Genomic DNA, 23,133 nt, shown 5'->3' on the forward strand with positions numbered 1-23,133 from the left:
GGGCAATATAGATGCTTTGTTAAGGTCAAAACACCCATTCAGACAAAGACATGTATAACTCATTTGCTTGTGGGAAGTTCAGATCTAAATATATTTATGGCCTGCTAAACAGTGGCCAAAAAACCTTTGGTTGGTTATCAGAATATAAAAATAACATTTTTACATCCATAAATTTAGTACAAGTTGCATGTTCTGGCTAACAATTCAGCTATATTACCAGCAGAGAGGAGGCTTTGATTCACTCATTTATAAATTATATTCCAGAACAGCAGGCACCCGGTCGACACCTCTTATAAGGCAAAGATGCTATGACACATACATGAGGTATTCTTTCAGCACTGGCAGAAAGGTACAGTGAGCACCACTCATGAAATATCTTCTACTAGTGAAATGCATCTGAACATCAGCCCTTCCCCACCCCTTGCCAATCTTACACTCTGCAATGAATTTAACCAAAAAAGGCAGACAGATCCTCTTATTTGGCTAAAGACAATTGTAAAATAATGCTTATAAATGCTAATTAATATTTTATGTTACTAAAAAATAAAAAGTAATCTGGATTACTATTTTTTCTTTGCAACAAAAAGTAGTATAGAATCCTGGTTTGGGCTCCTGCCACTAATCACACAGGGTGGAGCCAGCCTTCAAGAGCAGAGGGAAACGTGCCCACTACTCTTAACATAAGAGCTGACTGAAGATCCATCAAGCCCAGTAACCTGTTTCCAATCCAGGACACAAGTACCTTGCAGGATCCAAAACAGTAGATAGATCCCACGCTACTAAAGCTCAGTAGTAAGCAATGGCTTTTCCCCAAGTCTATCTGGTTGATAACAGTTTATGGATTCTCCTCCAAGAACTTGCTCAAACCTTTTTTAAATCCATCTACACTAGCTGCCTTTACCACATCCTCTGGCAATGAATTCCAGAGCTTAATTGTGTATTGAGTGAAAAAGATTTCTGATTTGTTTTAAATGTGCTACTTACTAACTTCATGGGAGTATCTTCTAGTTTTTGTATTTGAAAGAATAAATAACCGATTCACATTTACCTATTCTACTCATAATTTTACAGAGCTGTATCATATCCCCCCCCTCAGCCATCTCTTCTCCAAGCGGAACAACCCTAACCTCTTTAGCCTTTCCTCATAGGTGAGCTGTTGCATCCCCCTTTATCATTTTGGGGGCCCTTCTCTGTACTTTCTCCAGTTCAACCATATCTTTTTTGAGATGTGGCAGCCAGAATTATACAACAGTTCTCTAGATATGGCCTCACCAAGGAGCAATACAGAAATATGATATTCTCAATTTTCTTCTCCATTCCTTTCCTAGTAATTCCTAACATTCTGTTGACTTGTGTGACCACTGTTGCACACTGAGATGAGGATTTCAAAGTCACAACGATACCCAGATCTTTTTCATAGGTTGTAACTCCTAATGTGGAATCTAAGATCGTGTAACTACAATATGAGTTACTTTTCCAAATGTCCATCATTTTGCAAATCGGTTATTTGGATGTCTCTCAGTCTGGCAAGGACCTCCTGTAATTTTTCACAATCCACTTGCAATTTCACAACTCGAAATAATTGTGTGTCATCTGAAGTCTGATCACCTCACTCGTCATTCCTTCTTCCAGATCGTTTGAGTATATATTAAAAAGTACCAGTCCCAGTACAAATTCCTGAGTCACTGTTTATCCTTCTCTACTGAGAAAATTGACTATTTACTCCTACTCTGTTTCCTGTCTTTTAACCAGTTTGCAATCAATAGGACATTGCCTCCTATCCCATGATTTTTTTTAATTCTCTCAGGAGTCTCTCATGGGGGACTTTGTCAAACGCCTTCTGAAAATCCATACACACTACATCCACTGTATCAAGATTATCCACATCTATTAACTCCTTCAAAAAAAACAAAACAAAAAAAAAAACCCCACCATAGCAGACTGGTGAGGTGAGACTTCCCTTGGGTAAATCAGTAATGGCTATGTCCTATTAACCGAGTCTATCTAAATGTTCTGTGATTTTATTCTTTAGAATAAAATACAGCGACATCTGCTGGTTGAACAAAGGACCATATCAGATGGCTGTGAAAGAAAGGGTTCTCTTTTTTTTTTTGGTGACCGTGAACCCCACATATTCAGGCCTTACCTCTTACCAGGACTATGCATCTCAATATTAGAACCTCCCCCTCAACATTTTACACCTATTGCTGGCAAAGATACCAAACTAGCATCAACCTGATATTCAGAGTGTCTGTCTGTCTGTCTGTCTGTCCCACAGGCTTCCATTTCCACTCAAGAGTGAACTGGCAGCAACCAAACTAGAAATTTTACTTTTGGCAATCAGACCATCAGCTCACTTCAGCCAAGGGAAAGAAAAGTGTTCGGTACCTGGACGAGGAATGACGTTCACTAAGAGCTTACTGCCAACATTTTCTTAAAATAAATGACGATTAGTGCAAATAGCAGAGTCCTAACTTAATTTTCCATGTAAATTTCTCATCCAGTTTCAGGGTCTTAAGTGCATTGTGTGTGACCCTGTCTTCCTGAGTTGCAGGGTTGCAGCTGTAACTCCTCTTGCCTCTTCACCCCTTCCTGTCAGTACCACTCATTGAGATGGCCAAGTGCATCCATAATAGAATTTGTGGTCCCTTTCATCGCTGGAATGTTTAAAAATTATTTCCTGAATTTGTGACTTGGTTCCTTCAATTTGTGAACTATGTAAGCATTGAAATTGGCAATTTCCTGCATAAATTGTTTGCATTTTTCTTTTTCTGATTTAATTGCCGTTATCCCTACAAGATTTCTTGGATCTTAGTTGAAAATGCCTAAATATAAAATAAATAAATGATGACTGACAGATGTTTTGACACGCCCTCGTGCATGGCGGCCAGTTTCTGGTGAGAGAACCACTGCTCCAGGAGTGTGTAAGACTGCTGTCCCTATCCAAGCTACGGCGGTAGGAAACTGCAGGAGAAAGCTCCTCAAAAGGGAGCTGAAGAGAGCAGATTACAGAAATGGGAGAAAGAGAGTTAAACTTCTCACAGCAAATAAATATCCACCAAAAATACCCCCCCCCCCCTTTGTTTGTATTACCTTGGGAACATGAGGGTTAAATTCTACAGCCCTGTGAATAGCTTCTACGGCATTCATTTCGGCTGTGCTGAGTCCCCGCTTTGAGGCTGTCTCTGGGGAGAACCTACCAAGACAACAACAAACAGAACAAGTGGCTGAAGGACAGGATTCGAGAGTGCTGTGGACACATGCACCTTAGTGCCGTGGCAAGGGAAGGGTTGCAGGGGTGGATGCCCGTGTTCAAGGAGGAACTGTGACAGCACAGGAACAGGTGGGTGCACCAAATGGTCCTAAGATCTAAAATATATTTAGAAACATGGATTATAACTTGCTGAAAATGCACATTCCCACTTTTGACGACCTGCTTCTGAACCAGCACAGTTTTTCCTGGCTTGAAAGAACGAATATTTTCTTTGCTGGTTATTCTGAAGTATGTGGGACGCTTACTTACCTGTCTGAAACAGCTCTTGCTTTCAGCAATGCTGCCGTATAACATATTGCCGCCGACTTCGGAAGACTAATATCTGCAACACAAAATATAAACAAACAGCAGCTTTAGATACTATGTGGCAGAATCAGCCATCACACCTTGCATCTTCCATTTAGGGTCATGGTAAATTTGTATGTCCTTCCTGTTCAGATAGGAATGTCTCCCTCTTCTTTTGAGAGAGAAAAAAAAAAAAAAAAAAAAAAAGGGAATTGCTTCCTCAGTTTCTCCACCTTAGGGACTTCCTCCCTCTCCAATGGAAGATTAATTGGATTCTTTGCCTGTGGTACCTTTTACTGGACCAGGATAAGAATTATCCAAAGATGAGATACTACAGGTCCTCTCCTAAAATGCAGAGACCTCTCTCAGATGCAATCCTGAAGATGACACCTAAGCAACCTGAAAAGCTCATATGTTGCATGGCCTTCAGTTAACTAATCTTGATCCAGTTCTAATTAAACGGTATCTCGGCCTGCAGTTTTCGGTAGGTAGGACAGATATCGCCAGCGGCCCTCCGCAGCTCAGAACGGAGATGAAGGTTATCTACCTCTTTTCCCCATCAAGAACTTTCCACGCAGAATGCAGAGTGAATTTTCTCAATTTAACATTCACAAGTTATGAAGAAAGATGAAGAAGAAAAAAAAAAGTCTCAAATAAAAATCATCTAATTTCTGTGCTTCAGCTCAACAAAAACCAGAAATGGAAGGGTATTGGCTAAGATGCAGGAACTTTAACATGCGATGTGTTGCACGCTGGTTGCAGAAGGATGTTTATTCACTTTCATGGTTGCGCAAATCGCTTACCATCATATTTTGCTAGGACTGCCTGCACATCTGCATAGGCCTGCAACTGCAGCAGGGCTTCCAGTAAGTTTTCATGGATATTCAGCATGCTTAGAAGTGGAAACTCTTTCATTACCTAAAAAGGAAAAAGTTAACGGGTTTTTATGTGCACTGGACACAGGTTTTTTTTGGGGGGGGGGTTTTGAGTGGGAGAGGGGAGAGATTGTTGGGACTTACACACACTTTTATTTTCAAAACATATGCCTGCAAGTAAACCCACACAAGCTGCACTTTGCGAACAGCGGGTATAACTTTAAACAAGTTATTTTGTACACAGTGAAGGTAAATCCCCAAGCATTTTCCAAGCAAATTTCATCAAGGCATTTTCCCCATAGACACAGAATGGGAGAAATGCCTTAGTGAATCAGGTCCAAAGTGTGCAGAGTTTTATAGACATCTTACCCCAGACTTGTAAAATTACCTTTAAAAAAAACCCCCAAAAAACAACCCACACCCAACTTGCTCATCTTACTAATAAGACTAAATGACGCCAGCATCTCCGATGCAAAAAGCAATGGTCAAAGCAGTCAGACTTATGGTAAGCCTAAGAGTCTTTATAGCTTCAGCCTGAAGGAAAACACTCATCTTACTTTTCTATAATTTCAAATAAGTTAAGCATAAAGCAACAAAGTAGTGAGCAGACCCGAGATATTCATAAGACTAACAGATGTAAGCTCTCAAAACTACCAATGGTCCTTTCTTCAGGCTTAGATTTTCCATGTAACTTAGTAAATAACTTCTGCCCTCACTCGGCCTTAAGGCTCAAACCAGTGCCCCATACCTCACAATGAGCACCAAAGGTGACCAGGAGAAGGCTGGCAAAAGCAACTCAGGCAAGTGGCCTCTGGGCCAGCAGCCTTTGCACAGTTCTGTAAGTGACAATAGCACGAGTCTCATAGCGACCCACAGCAAAATGCCAGATCACAAAATGAGCTTTTCTAAGGCTCAAAGCTCAACCATCAGAACGCAGCATTCGATTTGGTGAAAAGCTGGGGCAGAGGCAGCACTGGTCAGGGCCATGCAGAAGGACTTGGGTCCTTTGCTCGCCAGGCAGGCTGGAGCTGGGGGGCTGCTGCGGAGGCAGATTTCACAGACTCCGGTGGAAGGGAGTCAGAGTCACTGTGCTGGTTGAGAGATTTCGGGCACGGCTACGCCGACTAAACTATGATGGGAGAAAACAAAAGAGTGGAAATGTTCCCTGAAAAGCCGTGAAGGAAGGCTCAGGGCCCTGGATCCCTGCCCTGGTTTCAATTCAGCTGGAAAACCAAAAGGAAGAGGAGGAAACCACTGGCACAAAAAAAAAAAAAAAATTACCCAAAAAACCCAAAACTGGAGCACAGCAAGTAGCAATTACAATTTCTGTATTTTTAAAAAGAGTCCAAGATTGAAAACCCAAACATGATCAACGTGTAAGACTTCCTCCGACCGCTCACATCTCTCATTAGCTTTGCTGCCTCCCGAATTCTTCCCAGTCTTCTCGCACACATGGCTAGCCTTCTTTTAATGTACAGCATCACGTTCATGTCTCGCCCTGCAAGGAACAAAAACAAAAAAAAAAAAAGCCTTTCAATTGACTGTGCTGCTTCTCACCTTGGTTTCAGATCTGGGAAACCTAAAATCCCAGGGTAACCTTTAGCAAGCTCTCAAGGAGAAGCACAAAAACCAAACTAAAGCTCATGCATTTATCTCAGATTAAAGTCACCCATGAAGCACGCACGGCTCCAGAATGGCAAGGAACAGAAGCAGCACAACCTGGCTGGGCCTTTCTCCCCAAACAGTCACAGTATGGCCTCCACCCCCAATTTTAACCTATTCAAAATAAAATTTAGTCCAATGGTCTTGCTATCCTGGGTCTCTGCAGAGGCATGGATTTCTTTATAGGTTTCTACGCCGTTTCAGGAAAAAAAAATGCCGCCTTGTTTATCCTTGTGCCACCTATTCTCCTGGGGTAGAGATGCTTCTTAATCTCGCTCTAATTTAAACCTGCTGTACTAAAGGGTTTTCCACATTTCCAGTCTATGGGCAAAATGCTTAGTATATTTAGGCCATTGTGTGATGCCCAGAACAATTTACCCTCTCATCTTGACAATGGGAGGTTAAGAGACCTGTTTAAGGCATTTGTTGATGTGGAATATAAGCCTTTCTTCTCATGGATAGGTCCAGGGATGGAGGTGGGAAATTTCAAAGTCTAGAATTAAGCTCCACAATTTTCCCTACCAAATGAAAAAGGAAAATTGGTTCTTACCTGCTAATTTTTGTTCCTGTAGTACCACAGATCAGTCCAGACTCCTGGGTTTTGCCTCCCTTCCAGCAGATGGAGACAGAGAAAGTTTTACTGACACTGCCTCTTAACCCGGTGTGCCACCTGCAGTCCTTCCGTATTGACCTGTACACAAGCCAAGATACCACTGAACCTAAACAAACATCCCTCCCATAACACATTCCTCCAAATAAGCAGAAGAATGTGAAGTGAAAAAAAAAAAAAAAGACTGAAGAAGGGCACAGGTCATTTACAAGACCAGAACAAGCAGACTCTCCAATTCTCTTCCCCTTAATGGGCGGGACTCTGGACTGATCTGTGGTACTACAGGAATGAAAATTAGCAGGTAAGAACCAATTTTCATTTCCCTGTACGTACCCAGATCAGTCCAGACTCCTGGGATGTACCCAAGCTTCCCCAAACAGCACGGCCTCAGTTGGGGTGATCGTGTAGCCCAATTCTGCCGAAAACGCAGATTCATCTGGAAGCGAGGAATAGGCATCTTTGCCGTCCTTCGGTTTATCCTCTGGTAGCTTATGTGTCTTATTCTTGCCCAGATGCTTCACCAGCTCCTCTAAGTCCTCGCCAAACAACAGCTTCCCCTTGAAGGGTAACGCTCCTAATTGGGACTCAAGTCACAACCATCATAGTCCTGAAGGACCTTCTGATGAGGTCAAACGCCGCATCTGCTCCATGGGCCACCATGGCTTCCAGTTGCTCGGCATGCTTGGCTTCTGACACTGACATCGCTTTATCAGACTAACCGCTGAACCCAGCGTAAACCAGCCCAAAGCATGAAACTGATGCATACCACAGCCCCAATGCCCAGAGCAGACACCTCAAATTTCTTTTTGAGATGGATCTCTAACTTCATAAGCGCAGCAGAATCAGCCACAGGAATAATAGTCTTCTTTGTGATAGCCAACCCTGAGGCATCGGCCTTTGGCATCCACATTAAATCTAAAGTGTTCTCCGGCAACGGATAAAACTTATCCATAGCTCTGTCAACCTTCAGACCGGTATGCGGAGTTTCCCATACCAGAGCACCAGCTTTTTTTTTTTTTACAAGACTTCTGAAATGGGGAAGCCTTCACCGGACTTCTTAAGCCCTCCAAGACCAGGTTCACTTCCTCATAATCAGATTCCTCACTCGGTCACTTAGTTCCCAGTATAAGGACATACAGAATCAGGGGCCACAATTCTTCTCTGTGAAAGAGGCGAACCACCTTAGGATCATCCCCTTCCACAGTTGGGGCTTTCCCCGCCCCTCATCTGATTCTTGAAGGTCCATGGAAGAACCTATGTCTGGAGGGTGCACTGCCAGAGACTTTTCAACATCCGACTCTCCCACAGAAAGTGCAGCTCGACTCAGCAATAACCGAACCTGCGTGGCCTGAAACAATTCCTCGATCCTGGACAGGCGGCCCATGGCCCTTCCTGCTGAAATATGCTCCATGCAGAAGCCGCTCAAAATCCGTAGAAAAACCTGCTGGGGCCTCAGGATCCTGTCCCTAAGATGTGGTCCTCCACAGAGGTTCCCGGGACCCCTGTGCCTCTGTGGGTCTTCCATCGGCCAGGGAGAGCGGTGTAGGAAGAACTCCTGCTTCTCCTGCCTGAACAGAAGCCAAAATGGCTAGAGTTCCTATGGTCACTGGGAAGAGGATCGCCAACTGAATCGGCATCCCCCGCGCTCTTTGCTGTGGCCCAATGCCAATCCACTGCTCCAGCCGACATCCCCAAGCTAACCTCTTCCCCAGAGAGGCAGCAGGAACAGAGGCCACACTGCGCAAGGCACGTACGCACTTCACAAGCCACACACCGGCTGCTGAACAGCATGGCCTCCGGAGCGATCGCGTGGGAGACAATTGTCGCCGAGAGCACGTCTGAGACAAACGCAGACCACCTGCTGTGCTGCCTCAGACTGCCCCGCAGCACAACAGCACTGATAACACCCTCTCTCTTTTATGTGCTTTTTTTTTTTCTTTTTAAACTTTAAAGAAAAAACTAGAAAACACCTCCCTGAAGTCGGGCAGCAGACTCCAGGTATCCTCCTGAGGGGGAGAAAGGAGCTGGCATCACCACCATTTCCCCCTGGCAAAGAAAAGGACTGAGACGGAAAAAAAAAAAAAAAAAAAGGGTTACCAATCTCCTGTGCTTTTCCACCTCTCAACCAGAAGAGATGGCCCCACCAGGATCTGCCAACCTACCGGGAGGAACTCCCGTTGACTGAAAACCTAACTTTCCTATATAGTTTTATATTTGTATCTTTTTTTTTCTAACTAATCCTAAGACTGCAGGTTTTGTACCACCATCATCTGCAGAAGACAAAGAAATACTGAGGGACTGCAGGTGGCACACAAGGTTATATGCCAATGTCAGCGAAACTCTGTCTCCATCTGGTGGAAGGGAGGCAAAACGCAGGAGTCTGGACTGATCTGGGTACATACAGGGGAAAAAAAAAAAAATAAGATTTCCCTTAAAAACTTTCCTTTTAAAACAGTAGAAAAACTAGACTAATTAAATGGTCCAGAAATGACACTGCAAAGGGCACAGAGCAGAAAAACGAATGAATAGAGGAGTAAACATGCATGGTGACGTCACAGATTTCTTTAAAGCGAAGAAAGCTAAGGGAGCATGCAAAGCTGCAAAGGAATCTTTACTGAGACACGCAGATGCGCAGAGCAGCTTACTGTGTTGCGCTTCATGCTGGGGGCTCTGGTGCTGCTGATGCTGTGACCTTTTGTAAGTTGTTTCTCCTGCTTTCAGTGCTTGCTTCAGCAACCTCTCAGCTTCAGATATCGTCGTTGCCTCTTCCTCTGCCAGGAGAATGTACGCAGTCGGACAACTGCAGTTAAAAACCAGTACAGAAGGCGACCAAGGTCAAAGGAAAATCTGGTTTAAAAAAGGGGTGTGGGGGGAAATGGGTTTTTTGAAAAGACCAAGTCCATTTCTTTCTGCTGCAGGTTCTAAATCCTAGACCTGGCCCACCCGGCAGCAGTGAACATGACAAAAAATAGCCCCCTAGCCCTCAGCTGGATGACGTTATATCTACACCAACCCATTTCAGAAGAGTCTTATGACGCGTCCCTCTTTCATACCACACGGATCCCAAAACGAGAAGGAAACTCAGACCACCTGTAACTTACATTGCTGCATTTTGGAAGGCCAGTTATCAAATTGATTTTGAGCATATGGGAAGGCTGGTAAGACTAGTTACAAAGCCACGCTATCCCACAAAGGCGAGTGACTCCTGCTCCTCGGGCCCAACACCATGTCATTCAAGTTTATTTAATTTCCAGATTTATATTCTGCAATTTTCAAGACAACTCGGACAAAGCAAATCACAATTACTTTGTGCGTTTTCCTGAATATGCACTAGGAATGTGCATTTGTCATATCCGTTTCGGCGGGTACACACCTGCCTCACTGACTTTCTAGTACAGCGGTTCTCAACCAGTGTTTTGCCAAGCACACGCAGGTGTGTCGCCACAATTTCCGGTCCCCCGCTGACCCAGCTGCTCCCCCTGCCCCACCAAAATAGGAACTCATCCTCCACCCGGGCTTAAAATGCTGACAGCCCTGGCAGAATGTGGCAGGAGAGCTGGAGTCAGCAGCACCAACATGGTCTCTTCTTCCCATCCCCCCCTAGGCCCGGAAGAGGTGTACAGTGGCCATGCGTGCAGGAAGAAGAGACCATACTAGTGTGTGCAGCACTGGCCCAAAGAAGAAAGGCACGGCCTGGAGCAAGAGAAGATTGTCAGCCCCCGCGGCAGATGGGAATCCTTTCTTAAGGCCGCAAGGGCTGGAAGTGGAGGAGGCTGCTGCTGCTGGTTCGGTGGGGAGAGAGAGAGCGTGAGATTGTGTGTGTGTGTGTGTGTGTGACAGCATTTATGTGAGTGAGAGCCTGTATGTGTAAGTGTGTGATAGAGAGATAGCATGAATGTAAGTGTATGACTGAGCACTTCTCATTCCAAAGAGTGACCCAAATAATGTCCCCAAATATTATTGGCCGATAATGTGCCTCCCAATAATCTTTACAAGCAGCATTCTTGTTCCACAATAGGAGGAGTGGCGGCAGTATTGGTGCATCTGCGTGCACATACAGGCAGGCACTTTTTAAAATCCACATGGCAGGCGCAAGCCCGAATTCTGCGCATATTTACCGGCTTTGGCGAACACCAGGCTTTTAAAATTCACCCTAAAATATTACAGTACTCAATTAATGGCAAAAGAGAAGCTTGTATGATAATGGGAACCTGTATTGTCCAGCATATATGTTTGAGACCAGCTAAAACCTGTAATTAAAAAAAACCAAAAAAAACCCCCACACATCAGATTAGCGATTTAATGTCAGGATGAAAAGATAGCTGAGAGTCTATGCAAACCCCTAGATTCTATAGACAAGAATGCAAGGGAATAAAACTATCCCATCAAAAGTTACCAAATTATGGGACATTTTTGCTGGATATTTCTGAATTAGAGTAAAATCAATTTTTGCCATGTTGAGGGCAAGTTTGTTTAAAAAACATGCATTTCTGGATACTGGACAAAGAGCTTTGCAGCAACTCAGTTATCACAGACCAAGATAATTGGACACGAATCAAAAACTGAATATCACCGGCGTAGATTTTAGTCTCAGACAAACCAGCTAAAAGCTTGCAAATAGAGGTTATAGAGATGTTGAAAAGATAAGCGGATAGTTTAGAACTTTGTGGCACACCCATGTTCAAGGTGAAATCGTGAGCAATTTTTTCCTAGCCAAATTTTCTGGGTATGTTCACTCAAAAAAGAAAACCATTTTAGTACAACACCTCATAACCAGGGGATATATCAAAGGAAACAAGAACATAACTATTTCCCACTTATACAGCTTTGGAATAGTAGACTGGCCCCATAAAGATCTTGAAAAATTGGATGTAACAAGAAGAAAGCTCCTTCGCGTCCATCAGGTAATTTTTATAAGAACCAGTGTATACTGAGATTGTAAATGCCTAGAGCTTACAGCGGTATTGGTATTTTAGAAATAGATTATATCTTTAGAGCTACCTTCGTAGCCTTCAGGCATAACTGAATGGCATCAACAGATCCAAATAACCAAAAAGTGCTGATATAACGAAAGCGAACCACCGCCATCAGTATCAGTTCTTAAGCTTGGACAACCATTCTGGCAAATAGAAGAAATGAGTGAGAATCCATCAGCAGAAAAGAAGCTACAGAATGGCAAAACAAGAGGGAAAACCTCTTTAAAGAATTAGACCAGCAAACTAGGAAAGTTAACTGGCAGAAGCACAAATACAGGGGGAAGTACAGAGATCTATGCCAGAAACCCTATATTTTATTGTATTTCGTTAAGTTCGCCTCAACCTGTTATTGTAAATTGATAAGTTCACTGCATTTTGTTTTCTGTAACCTGTTAAGTTTGCTGTAAACCGATATGATGTACCCAAGAATAGTGGTATAAAAAAATACTTAAATGTGTACATGAGAAAGATCATGTGTATGTATGATTAAGGCCCTGTGTGTATAAGTGAGAGAGAGCACGTGTGTGTGTGTGTGTGTGTAAGTGTGAATAGACAGCATGTGTGTAAATGTGTGATTAAGAGCCTATATAAGAGAGAAAAAGCGTGTGTGTGTGTGATTGAGAGCCAGTGTGAGAGACAGCCTGTGTGTGACAGAGGAGAAAGTTGCAAGCAAACCATCCCTCCCTCCTGCAATTTCAAAACAATCTCCGGGTACCTGGATATCAAACGTTCCCAGGTATGCAGAGCAAAGCATTTTTTTATCCTTATTTTTCATTATTGGGTCTGAATGTCTACTATTTTAAAATATTTTATTGGTATCTAAAAATTGTTATGAGTTTTTAATCAATATATATATTTGAGCTGACTGACGTGCCGCGAATGCGCAGAAGACGTAGTATATAAACGGGTACTGTAGACATCAACTCTAATTTTCTTCTTCGGCTCTTCCATTACACTTTTCCAAATAAACATCTTGTCCATTTTAAATGGGCTCAACGGCTTGTTATTGGATATTCCATTCAGCAGCTATTTGGAAATCTGTTCATTTTGTTAGTATGGTTTTACTGCTATTGATTTTATATTTCTTGATTTGTTTTGAGGACTGGTGAAATTTCTCTTGTTACACTGCATACAGTTTCTCTGGCTTGCTGCGGTTCCAGTTCAGATTTTGTTTGCATGTTTCTAGTTAAACTTTATGGTCTCTATTCTTTGTTAGGTAATGGTCTGCACATGTGACTGAGGTGAGATATTCTGCTGGCATGTAGTTACTGTGTATGGCTCTATAGCAGCCCAGCTTGGTCTGTTTTCCTAATGGGAGGTGTATTGGTGTCTTAAGGCTTGGTATAATATTTTCAGTGTTGCCTTTTCTTAGGTAAGGTGGTTACTGTTGTGAGTGCTAGAAATTGATGTTTTGGTATGGGATGTTTACTATTTATGCAGTGTCCGTTCAGACCGAGTACTTGTCTTTCCCTTATGTCATTCTTAATCAAAATATTGGACCTTCATTTTTTTTTATTTCCACCATGAATTGTAATGAGCAGTGTGTCACACATGTGAGTGTGGTCTGTCAGGTGTGTCACGATGGGAAAAAAGGTTGAGAACCACTGTTCTAGTACGCATGGGAAGACTGAGCATATGCATGTATCTCATTATTGAAAATAATGCTGCAAGTTGGTGAGCTGCGCACATACCCACCAAAACTGATCTGCAGAATACACATCCCCAGTAAGTACCAGACTGCATGGAAATAAGCACTGCCAAACCAGGGACTGGGCTCTCATCCCACAGCGACATGGATTCAGGCTGGCAATGCTAACTGCTTGGGTCAGTAAGAGGTATTGCAAAAGTGGTGGCTTGAGTCTAGCTGGCATGCTGTGCCTTCTTCGAGGGCAGCTCCTACAGACTGGACCAAGGAGTAGCAATGTACAAGTCCTAAAGGAAAGGTCATCACATCCTCTTGCCGTTGGGCGTTATCTCTATGGCAGCAAATGATGGGTCTATTGTTCACAGACTCCATACTGAGCATAGGGCTGGGGGGAAAAAAATAAAATAAATCTATGGAGGATTAGTGTGGATACATTTATAAATAAATAAATAAAAATGATCTCATGAGACAAACTGCTGCTCACAGAGGATCAGTAAAAGCCAACTGCGTTAAACTATGTCTTCAAACTAAAGTGTGTGTCAATTAAAAAATAATAATATATACATATATATATATATAATACATATGTCTGAAAGCAATGGTACTGGCAACATTTATTAAAACTGGCAAAGATCCTAACACACCACAACACAAAGAGCTCTACCCATGACACAGACTGGCAAAAGTAAATAGACAGTGACACTCAAGACTCTGCCAGGATCTAGTCACTCTCTCCTGGCATGTGAAGTCCCACCAGACTCTGAAAGAGTAGGGACATCCCCCGAGCACAACCATTGCAACCTCCTGGGCCATCAGTAACGCGTTAACACATCAAAAAAAGCTAGCCAAACTTTGAAAACCTTCTCTGGCAGGGAATATTCGGTTTGCACTAAGCCAAACTAAAGCATCCCCGTCTTAATTTATTCATGTAATCTTTACTAAGAAGTAAGAATTTAATTAGTTCATCAGAAAAGGCAAATTGAGTTACTTTATCTCCTGGAATTTCTTTTTTTTTTTTTAAACTTGCTCAGGGTCAGAGAGAGAGAGGAAGTCTTAAAACTCATTCCCTAAAGCACAGGCCACTCTTTCCCCTTTACTCAAATGACCCATGGACAAAGATGTACATAGACAAGTCCATAAGCAAAGCTGACTGATCCATGGGGGTAACCTGCATGGTGCAACAGATACTATCATGGGAAGCTTGCTAGGCAGAGTGGATGGACCATTGCTCCTTTTCTGCTGTCATTTCTATGTCTCTTTACAATATGTACTTCCTTCCTTTCTTCCTTCTCTGTAGTGCTACCTACAGTGGGGCACTATCAAACATTTGTATTTGGGTGCTGCAAACAATGCTGGGAAAATTCGTTTTTCAGCAGGGGCTCACATCAGCTGAAACTTACTCGTTCTGTAACTCCAGCGCACGATATGCTGCTTTAATTCTGGCTGGAGGGTTTCTTTCACGCCAGACCTTCTGCATCACTAAGGAGGAAAAATGGCATTTATTTAAGCCCGACTGTCAACTAGCCCTGCATGTAAGAAAATGCAACCGTTAACAGAGCAGGAACACCAGAGACATTTAGGCTTGTGTTTTCACTGCACAATCATTTAGTACTACTTCTAGTATCTTAAAAAGGAAAGTTAAAGGTAATTTCTTTTGAATATTTCAATGATTTCCTATATTATTCTCCTGCCTTTGTCATGTTTATGCCATATACATGACAAAGAAAAAAAAAAATATATATATATATATATAAAATTTTTCATGGAGCAGCTGGTACAAGAGCCAACAAGAGGGGAGACTATTTTAGACATAGTCCTTAGTGGAACACAGGATTTGGTGGGAGGGTAACAGTGTTGGAGTCACTTGGCAATAGCAGCAGCAGCCAAGAAATCAAATAGAAGGCACTTCATAGAATTGGATATCTGGCCTAGCTCAAGCCCAATAACAGACCAGGAGAATCTGTACATTTCTGCTGGAACGCAAGCATGCAACTGTTCCTAGAGGACCCCGTGTTAGTCTTGGCTTGTACACTTGTCCCTTAGAAACCAAAGACAATTCTTGTATTAAGTGTTATAGTCCCAAAACTTAAACACAGCATTTATTCTGACATCTTGACAACTGCAGTAACAGGTTGGGAGGCTGGCTCTGCAGCAGTGCTGTGCACAGTCAAATCTGGACCTGGCTTCTGCTGCCCAGACCAGCCAGGGCTGAGGAAGCTGCAGAGATGGCATGCATCAACATCACGCAGGGGCTAGACGTGTGTCGTGTTCTGCAGAGTCATGATCCGTGGTCCCCTGGACAAGGATGGTCACCAACAGAGGCAACTTCTAACTGAGCTGAAAGCCCAAAGGAGGGGGGAAAGCTTCTGGGTCAAAGAGGCAAAAATAAGCCAGCAGTAACCAATACCTGCATCTGAAGGTCGAAGCACATCCGTATCACAGGTGAAAAAGGTCTGATGATCCTGAGAGGATAAATTCATGTCATAGTACGTCAGTGGCTCCTTTCCAGTCACCCACGTGTACCTATGTACAAGTGCACAGTAACACGTTAGAATATTGAAATAAAAAAAAGTTATAGCAACTAGCTAAATGCGACTTTACGAAACGCACACCTAGTGCTGCAAACTGATATCACACCCAGGGTGAACAAAAAGGTAGAGCCACAAAGCAAAAAAATAAAAAAAAACCACTCATCACAGGAGGAGGAAACTGTTCCATGTTATGGTTCACCTGGCCCTTACAACACCCCGGGGTCTGTGTCCATGAAACCCAGACGTTATCATTGAATCAAGGCACATGAAAGACCTTTTAAAGTTCTCCTCTGATCACACACGTACCATTTGTGTGTGTCTGCCCTCCTCTTTCCCAGTAACAAAAGAAGATCCCAGTATGTAATTTGAAGCTAGTCATCGGAACCAATGTTGCCCAGTTTCTGGGCCTGGTCACTACCTCCTTAATCTTGGTTCTCTCATCTGTTACACAAATACATCATTTTATATATTAAACGCTTGTTTTTGGAAGCTAAGCATGTTTTAGCTGCACACTCCCCCACCCCCATTAAAAAAGAAAAAAAAAGCTCTCCCCTTCCTGGAGCTCACTCTTCAGCTGTTCGTATTACACTGCCGCTTACTAGGCACAGATATCCACACGGGTCAGCGTGACAATGCCCCTTATTTTCAGATGCTTGTAGTGGTGAAGGCGGATAAGTGGGATAAATAAACTACAGAACACTGATCTCCTCTGAAACAACTGGTAAATCAGAATTAAATGGAAACCTTGGTGGGTTATTTGGCTGTAGCTGTGAATTATCTTGTGGTGCGGCTTTAGATTGCATCTATGCACACTGGTTAGATCTATAGCCCTTACCTGGAGCACGTCACCTGCGGGCTGGATAAAAAAATTACTGTTCAGAAGTATGCAACAGTAGCACTCATCACCTGTTGTATTCCGCGCCTCGGAAGAGATTGAGGGGGTTTCTCCACACCTTGCACTCTGCTACAAGAAAATCCAAGTATCACTTTCAGATGCAGAACTGGAACAATGAAGTCAGCTCGATGCCGGGCTTGTGTTTCGTTGTTTCTAAAGACACCAGGCTCTGCACCAAATTCTCAGTCGCTCTGAGCTAGCTCAGAGAAGGAAGAAGGGCAGATACTGCCAATGCATGTAGCAACGCATCCAATTTACTCAGTTTTGGTGAGGTCCAAGTGAGTTGTGCAGTGAAGCAGCTTCTTTACACCTAAGCCAGTCTCACCAGGGTCTGAACTGCCATGACTACTCTCTCTCGTTTCTCTCACTGTTTTATCCTGTACCTCGCCTGAGGGAAGGCAAAGAAAGATGACGTGACTTGCGTCTGCAACATCTGTGGACCTCCCTTCATCCCTACTGGTAATTTATATTGCAAGAGAAGAGGTACGGCTGTGGATTAGTAAACTCTTGAGAACACACTGCTAGACCTATTTATAAACTGGAGCCTCAAAAATGATTCTTCTGAGAAAAACAGAGCGAGATAATTGTCCTGATCACTGCATATTGATTTCACCAAAAATGAGCAAGCCGAAGGCACTGCTAGTACAATAGCAGTGCCAGCCTTTCATTCCTCTGTGAGCTAGCTCAGTTTTTGGAATTGCTCTGCGACAAGTCGTATCCATAGGTGCAGGTGTTAATATTGCTTTATGAAAATATTACCAAATCACTTCTTTGGGAAGGTAATGTGCTATAAATCTCACACACACACAGTTTGGGGTGAGGAGAACATAAGAAGAAAGCAGAGTGCATGTATTGACTGAACCAGGGTCTTGTCTTTAGGAAGAGGAATTAATCCCTGATGTGGCAGATTCCTTTGACAGGACAGATTGTGCACACAATCAACTCTTTCAAACCTAGGAAACTTCTATTGTGTACATGAGCAACACAATTATTGTTGATGCATGCTTAGATAAGACTGGGTAAACAAGTAAATAATTCCATTGCTCCAGACCACAGAGAATGGCTAGGGAAAAAAAAAAAAAAAGTCACAGGAAAAAAATTACTGAAATATTTTTGGGTGATAGGTTAACTTTCCTTATCTTTCTATTCCTATTTACATCTAGTACCACTGGAGCTTCCCTGTGACTAAAGAGCCCATAACTGGAGTGGAGGAGTAGCCGGCTATGAACCAGACCACCAGGGGCAAGTCACTTTACCCTCCATTGCCTCAGGTACAAACTTAGATTGTAAGCCCTCTGGGGATAGGGAAATACCTACAGTACCTGAATGTAATCTCTTTGAAATGCTGGGAAAAAAAAGTGTGAAAAGCAGAATATAAAAATTAAAAAAAGGTAAAATGTTCCCAGGACTACAAAGTGTCTTAACTAAACTAGCTGGAGGGGCCCCAAAGTAAAGGTTATGAGTAGCAAAGGTCTGTCCTATTACATCTGCCGTATGCCATGAGTGACCAGAAAAAACAAACCTCCCCGTACTGAAGAAATGATTAGTATTCATGACCCTGGGTGCAGTTCTTTTGCAGAGAAGCCCCAATATCTGGTCCTGGTACATGTAATGGAGAAAAACTGGGTGGATGCTTTTTATTATAACCTGTATCAGGCTGATGCAACATTGTGCGCCGAGGCTAGCACACAGTTTAACGAGTACTTGGACGCGTGTCCATAATCTCTGATGCAATAAGGGGATTAGCGCATCCAAACTCACGCATAGCTAATAGCGCTCATCACATGTAAATTCCATATAGATGAGGCTATTAGCCATTAACCTGCAATGCAAAAAGTCCCTGTGTGCCCGAGGTGCAATTTTTAATCTGTCAAATTTTACACCTGCCTGAAGCAGGCGTAAACTTCCCGCGTGTCAAGGGCTCAACTTAAAAACAAAAAAACAAAACAATACTGCTTTTCTGTGGTTCCTCCTACTTAGCATCAATACTAAGTAGAACCACAGAAAGCAGCACCATGCAAAAAAAATAAGTCTAGACATAAAAAAATAAATAAATAAATTTCGGGGCGCACAATATACACCCACAATATGCTCAGGGCTGTGTATATTGTGTGCGCATGTGTACTGTGCTAGAAATTAGCTGCTGCGGGATAAAACAGATGCTCATAAATTGAGCGCCCATCTGTTTTGGTAACCTGCACACACAGGGCATTTGATGTTAATTTATTCACTACTTCACTTACTGCCAATTGGTTCTTTTCACTGATAAGTGTCAGTGAAAGGACCAATCCCCCTTTCAGGACAGCCTTCTGAAAGGGGTCTGGACGTTTTAATATCATGACAGTGAATGGACCAAATCGGGAGGTGGGAAGGGAGCTCTGGCCAGGCTGTTGTGGATGCACATCACTTCTCCTGGGCGCCCGGTGCAGAGTGCCAAGGACACACAAATTATCCACTGCACGTCCCTTTTAGTGCGGCAGCTCATTTGCGTATTGCATCGAGCGACCAGGAGATGTGGATGTGCGTGTGTTCAAAAAGACGTGCATCTATATTGGACGCATGTTTTTTACACGCATGATACAGCATCGGCTTGTATGTGGGGTGGGCGAGGATTACAATCTGTGTCCTCAGCAGTGGCTCTAGCAGACCTGCTGCTTTCCACATACAGGCAGAGATTGGAAAGAAGAATGAACTTTTTCCATGAACTAGCTGCTGATTTTTTTTTTCTATGAGTTTAAAGTAGCGAGGGGGATAACATTTAGACACCTGTTAAAAGCCCGCTGAATTTGGTGCTAACCTGTTTCTACAAATATAGTTCACAGGAAAGTTACACTTGTTTCCTTGTTAACAACTGCTTGCACATGAGCCATGAAAAAAAAAAAAAGAGGAATTACAGGAGAAGGTGAAATGACAACACTTATCCATATCATGTTTTCCACAGATGATCTGGCCCAAATGCCAATCAGTATCATGACAGAAACAGGATTTCCAGGGGTCACCAAACCTGTCCTGGGGGACCCCCAGCCAGGCAGATTGTCAGGAAGTTAGCAATGAATATGCACAAGATAAATTTGCATGCAATGGAGATAGTGCATGCAAATCTGTCTCATGCATATTCACTGTGGATAGCCTGAAAATCTGACTGGCTAGAGAACCACTGCTCTAATCTCTAGGCCCACCCACCTGACAAATTCTGTCTGCCAGGCTCAGCATCCCCACTGCTGAAGGCAAATCCTGGTTCTGGCGCACTGTTTTCTACAGCTCCAATCAGTGGCCTCAGGTGGCTTACAGACACTTGCTCAATAAAAGAAGTCCCATGTTTCCTGAAGTACCACCATTCAAGTATCTGGAAGGGAGGAAAGAATGTCTTTATAAAGCTTTACATACAAACAGTATATAAAAAAACAAAACAAAAAAAGTGTCAAAAAATTAAAATTAATTCTGGTTGAATTCTTCAAAAAGATGTGACACCATTAATTTACCCATGTCAAACTATACTTTTCTCAGTCTCAGAAAACAAAAGCATGCATATGGATGTCCTTATAGTACACAAAATTTAACTACTGGCTTTGCAAATAGCTAGTTAAGGTACACACACTAACTGAATTTAAGGCTAATTCATAGCTAATGCAGGACTGGAATGCAGCTCATTAGCTATGAACAGAGTTAAACTACATGAAAAAATAGCTTGGCAAATACAATTTCTCAAAAAAATTAAGTACATTTGAATAAGGTGTAGTTAAAGTTTTTGCAAAAACAAATTAGTAGAAAATCTGCACATACTAATTTTCTATTGGACTTATTTACATATAAGTTCAAGTAGCAAAATACCATATGCCAAAACTGCATGCACTTAGTACATCGGACTCAGAGTGCAAACTTGATCAGTCTATTTTAAACAAATTATCATTCCCTCCTGACAGAAGGCTCAAAACACTGCATAAGTGCTTTTCAAATGTGTTGAAAAGCACTCAAATGGCTGCATTTCATAAAGATTGTTCTGTCACCTCATACTATTGAAAGTTGAGAACTGCCTACACCTTATCTGGCACAAAATGACCCTTCTTATAGCACCAGAAACAACTGCAATGCTAATTAATTGCTTTTTTTTTTTTTTTTTTTTTTTTAAGATGCTTTCCAATCCTTCTTACTCCTCTTATAATTACTGTAGTAAGAGAACAGGGCATTTTGGTTTCCTAACACACAGTTTGGGATACCAAAGAGTTTACTAGTGGTTAGAAACACACAGAATAAACTCATAAACCTCATTTTCTTTCAGAAAGTAGGTGAAAAAGTAGTGGAGTTATTTTTTCAAACAAGCATTTTACAAAGAGACAAAAGAATAGAGAGAAATTATTCAGGAAAAAACAGAAAGGCACAGACACACAGTACGTAGAACTTTACAATAGATTAGTCTATGAACTCTAAACCACAACAAACATAACTATACTACTATGTGTGATAAAACCACCCGTGTAAGTACCTTGGTACAACTGGTCATGAACTACTTCGCGAAATGTCTATGTATAATGATATATTGTAAACGAACCTTTAACGGCACCTGTTAGAATGTACTATAGTACGCTTTTACCCACATTAAATATTTGCCCACATGTAAACCGTTGCAATGGTATTTAACTTAGCAACGGTATAGAAAAGTTTTTAAATAAATAAATTTTCCTGACCTCTAAAAATCAAGAAAAAAATAAAATGTACTAGAGCTATTTTCCACAGCTTAAGTTCACCACCTAGAGTTTGGAATGGAGAAGAGACAAGTCGTGCTGCATCCTCACTCCTGAACCAACCTAAACACCATCATCCAAGGCAAAAAGGAATGTACTCACCAATATAAGACCAGAGATGAAAGATGAGGTTCCCGTCAGCGCAACAAAGAATTTTGGTGTCAACGTGTTTAAAAATAGGGTCACTACAAAGAGGAAAACAAGCGAGTGAAATGTCAGCTCTGAGGGACTTCATCATCATTCACACGTGCAATACGTTCTCAGACCACGTTTGGAAACTACCCAAGCAAGTTGTGTGGACATGCAATTCCCTGCAAAGCTTCCTTTTGAGAATTTAGGCTGGCAAAGACTGTGGGTAGAGAAGTACTTGTGGATTTTGAACCTGCTTTACCACAGGTTCAAAGTCCACATGGAGGTCTGAGAATGGAACCTCCACATATACTCTCCCTTCTCCACACTAATCCCCTATCCTCCCCCCCAAATAAAAGTGCACACATAGTGAGGGGATGGGCAATCACCACCCCTTTGGCGATAACTCCTTTGAAAATTGCCCTCCCCATTAATAGTAAATTCATCTGATCTTCCATACAGAATTACATTATATACAACTATTCCATGTGTTCATAAGGCTCCAAGGCAGGCCCTAGAATTAAATTATAAGCCAGAGTGTGGGAGTGTTGTTCTATCCTGGATCTGATTGCTAAATGAAAGAGATGCTCAGGAAGCCTTGTAAATATTTTATGAAGATCTCTTCTGATTTGTTTAATTTTAAAGTAAAACTGCCCTCGTCACTGGAGCAGCTCTTGTGTCAATGAGATATTGTCTATGCCAAATTATAAAAGGGTATAAAAAGCTTAATCAATATTTCAATATATTGTTCTATGACATAATACCTATATCAATCAATGCCTAAGTTGTAATCACCGTCAGTACAGAGCATTTCAGAGCCTGATCCTACAGCAATCATTCTGTATGCTGGAAGTGACCCACCATCACCTGTTCCATTTCTGGCACCACACCAGCAAGCTGGGCATCCATTTATTTACATAAATTTATTTTCTGCCTATTACCATATTTCTGTTCTAGATGGATTACAAACACACATACAATACAAACATATTTTCAAACTGACCAATCATAACAAAATAAAACCTCCACAATATTAAAACTCAAACTGAAAAAGCTTCACAAAACATCACATTTTTCTAGACTTGCAAAGCAAACGTGGACACATGTACAAGCACACTGAGACAATGACTAGGAAACACAGAAAGCACAACAAAATGGACTGTTTAACAATTATTTTTCTTGAATGCTTTGTAAAGGTCTGATAATACAGAGTAGTGTCAAAGGGTAGCAGAGATTATATTCATATACACAGTTTATGAGAACATGGCAGAAAATGTGTGCCATATGATTACCAGTTTATGCCCAGAAAATTATGGCCATTGGTGATTCTGTTTGGCTTTACTGCATGACAGGGAGTGACAAACAGTCTGTGCTTCTGCTTTTCAGACAGGAAACCAGAAAGCCAGGGACAGCATGCATTATCCTCACTTTGTGAGATTTTTAAAAATATTTAAAACCACATGTGCAAGCAATGGCTTGGGTCGTTCATGGGAAAGAAAATCGGCTACA

At 42.1% G+C, this 23,133-nt stretch overlaps 1 protein-coding gene across 3 annotated transcripts in view; it reads right to left on the bottom strand.

Annotated features, from left to right (window-relative positions):
• The window catches only part of ST7L (suppression of tumorigenicity 7 like), a 38,018-nt gene that overhangs the window by 14,244 nt on the left and 641 nt on the right, over nt 1–23,133 (bottom strand). Inside the window, exons 2-11 of one of the 3 annotated variants that reach the window (XM_029572283.1) lie at nt 21,598–21,680; nt 19,937–20,099; nt 16,765–16,819; nt 15,735–15,850; nt 14,728–14,806; nt 9,352–9,506; nt 5,835–5,932; nt 4,363–4,477; nt 3,524–3,596; nt 3,094–3,196 (exon numbers count right to left, since the gene is read on the bottom strand). In XM_029572283.1, the coding sequence (XP_029428143.1) occupies nt 3,094–3,196; nt 3,524–3,596; nt 4,363–4,477; nt 5,835–5,932; nt 9,352–9,506; nt 14,728–14,806; nt 15,735–15,850; nt 16,765–16,819; nt 19,937–20,099; nt 21,598–21,680 (1,040 nt within the window). Of the gene's footprint in view, nt 1–3,093; nt 3,197–3,523; nt 3,597–4,362; nt 4,478–5,834; nt 5,933–9,351; nt 9,507–14,727; nt 14,807–15,734; nt 15,851–16,693; nt 16,823–19,936; nt 20,100–21,597; nt 21,681–23,133 lie in introns of those variants that run through there. The other 2 variants (XM_029572282.1, XM_029572284.1) reach the window with 2 other exon arrangements.

This window comes from Rhinatrema bivittatum, chromosome 12 (genome assembly GCF_901001135.1).
Source record: "Rhinatrema bivittatum chromosome 12, aRhiBiv1.1, whole genome shotgun sequence".
NCBI lineage: Eukaryota > Metazoa > Chordata > Amphibia > Gymnophiona > Rhinatrematidae > Rhinatrema > Rhinatrema bivittatum.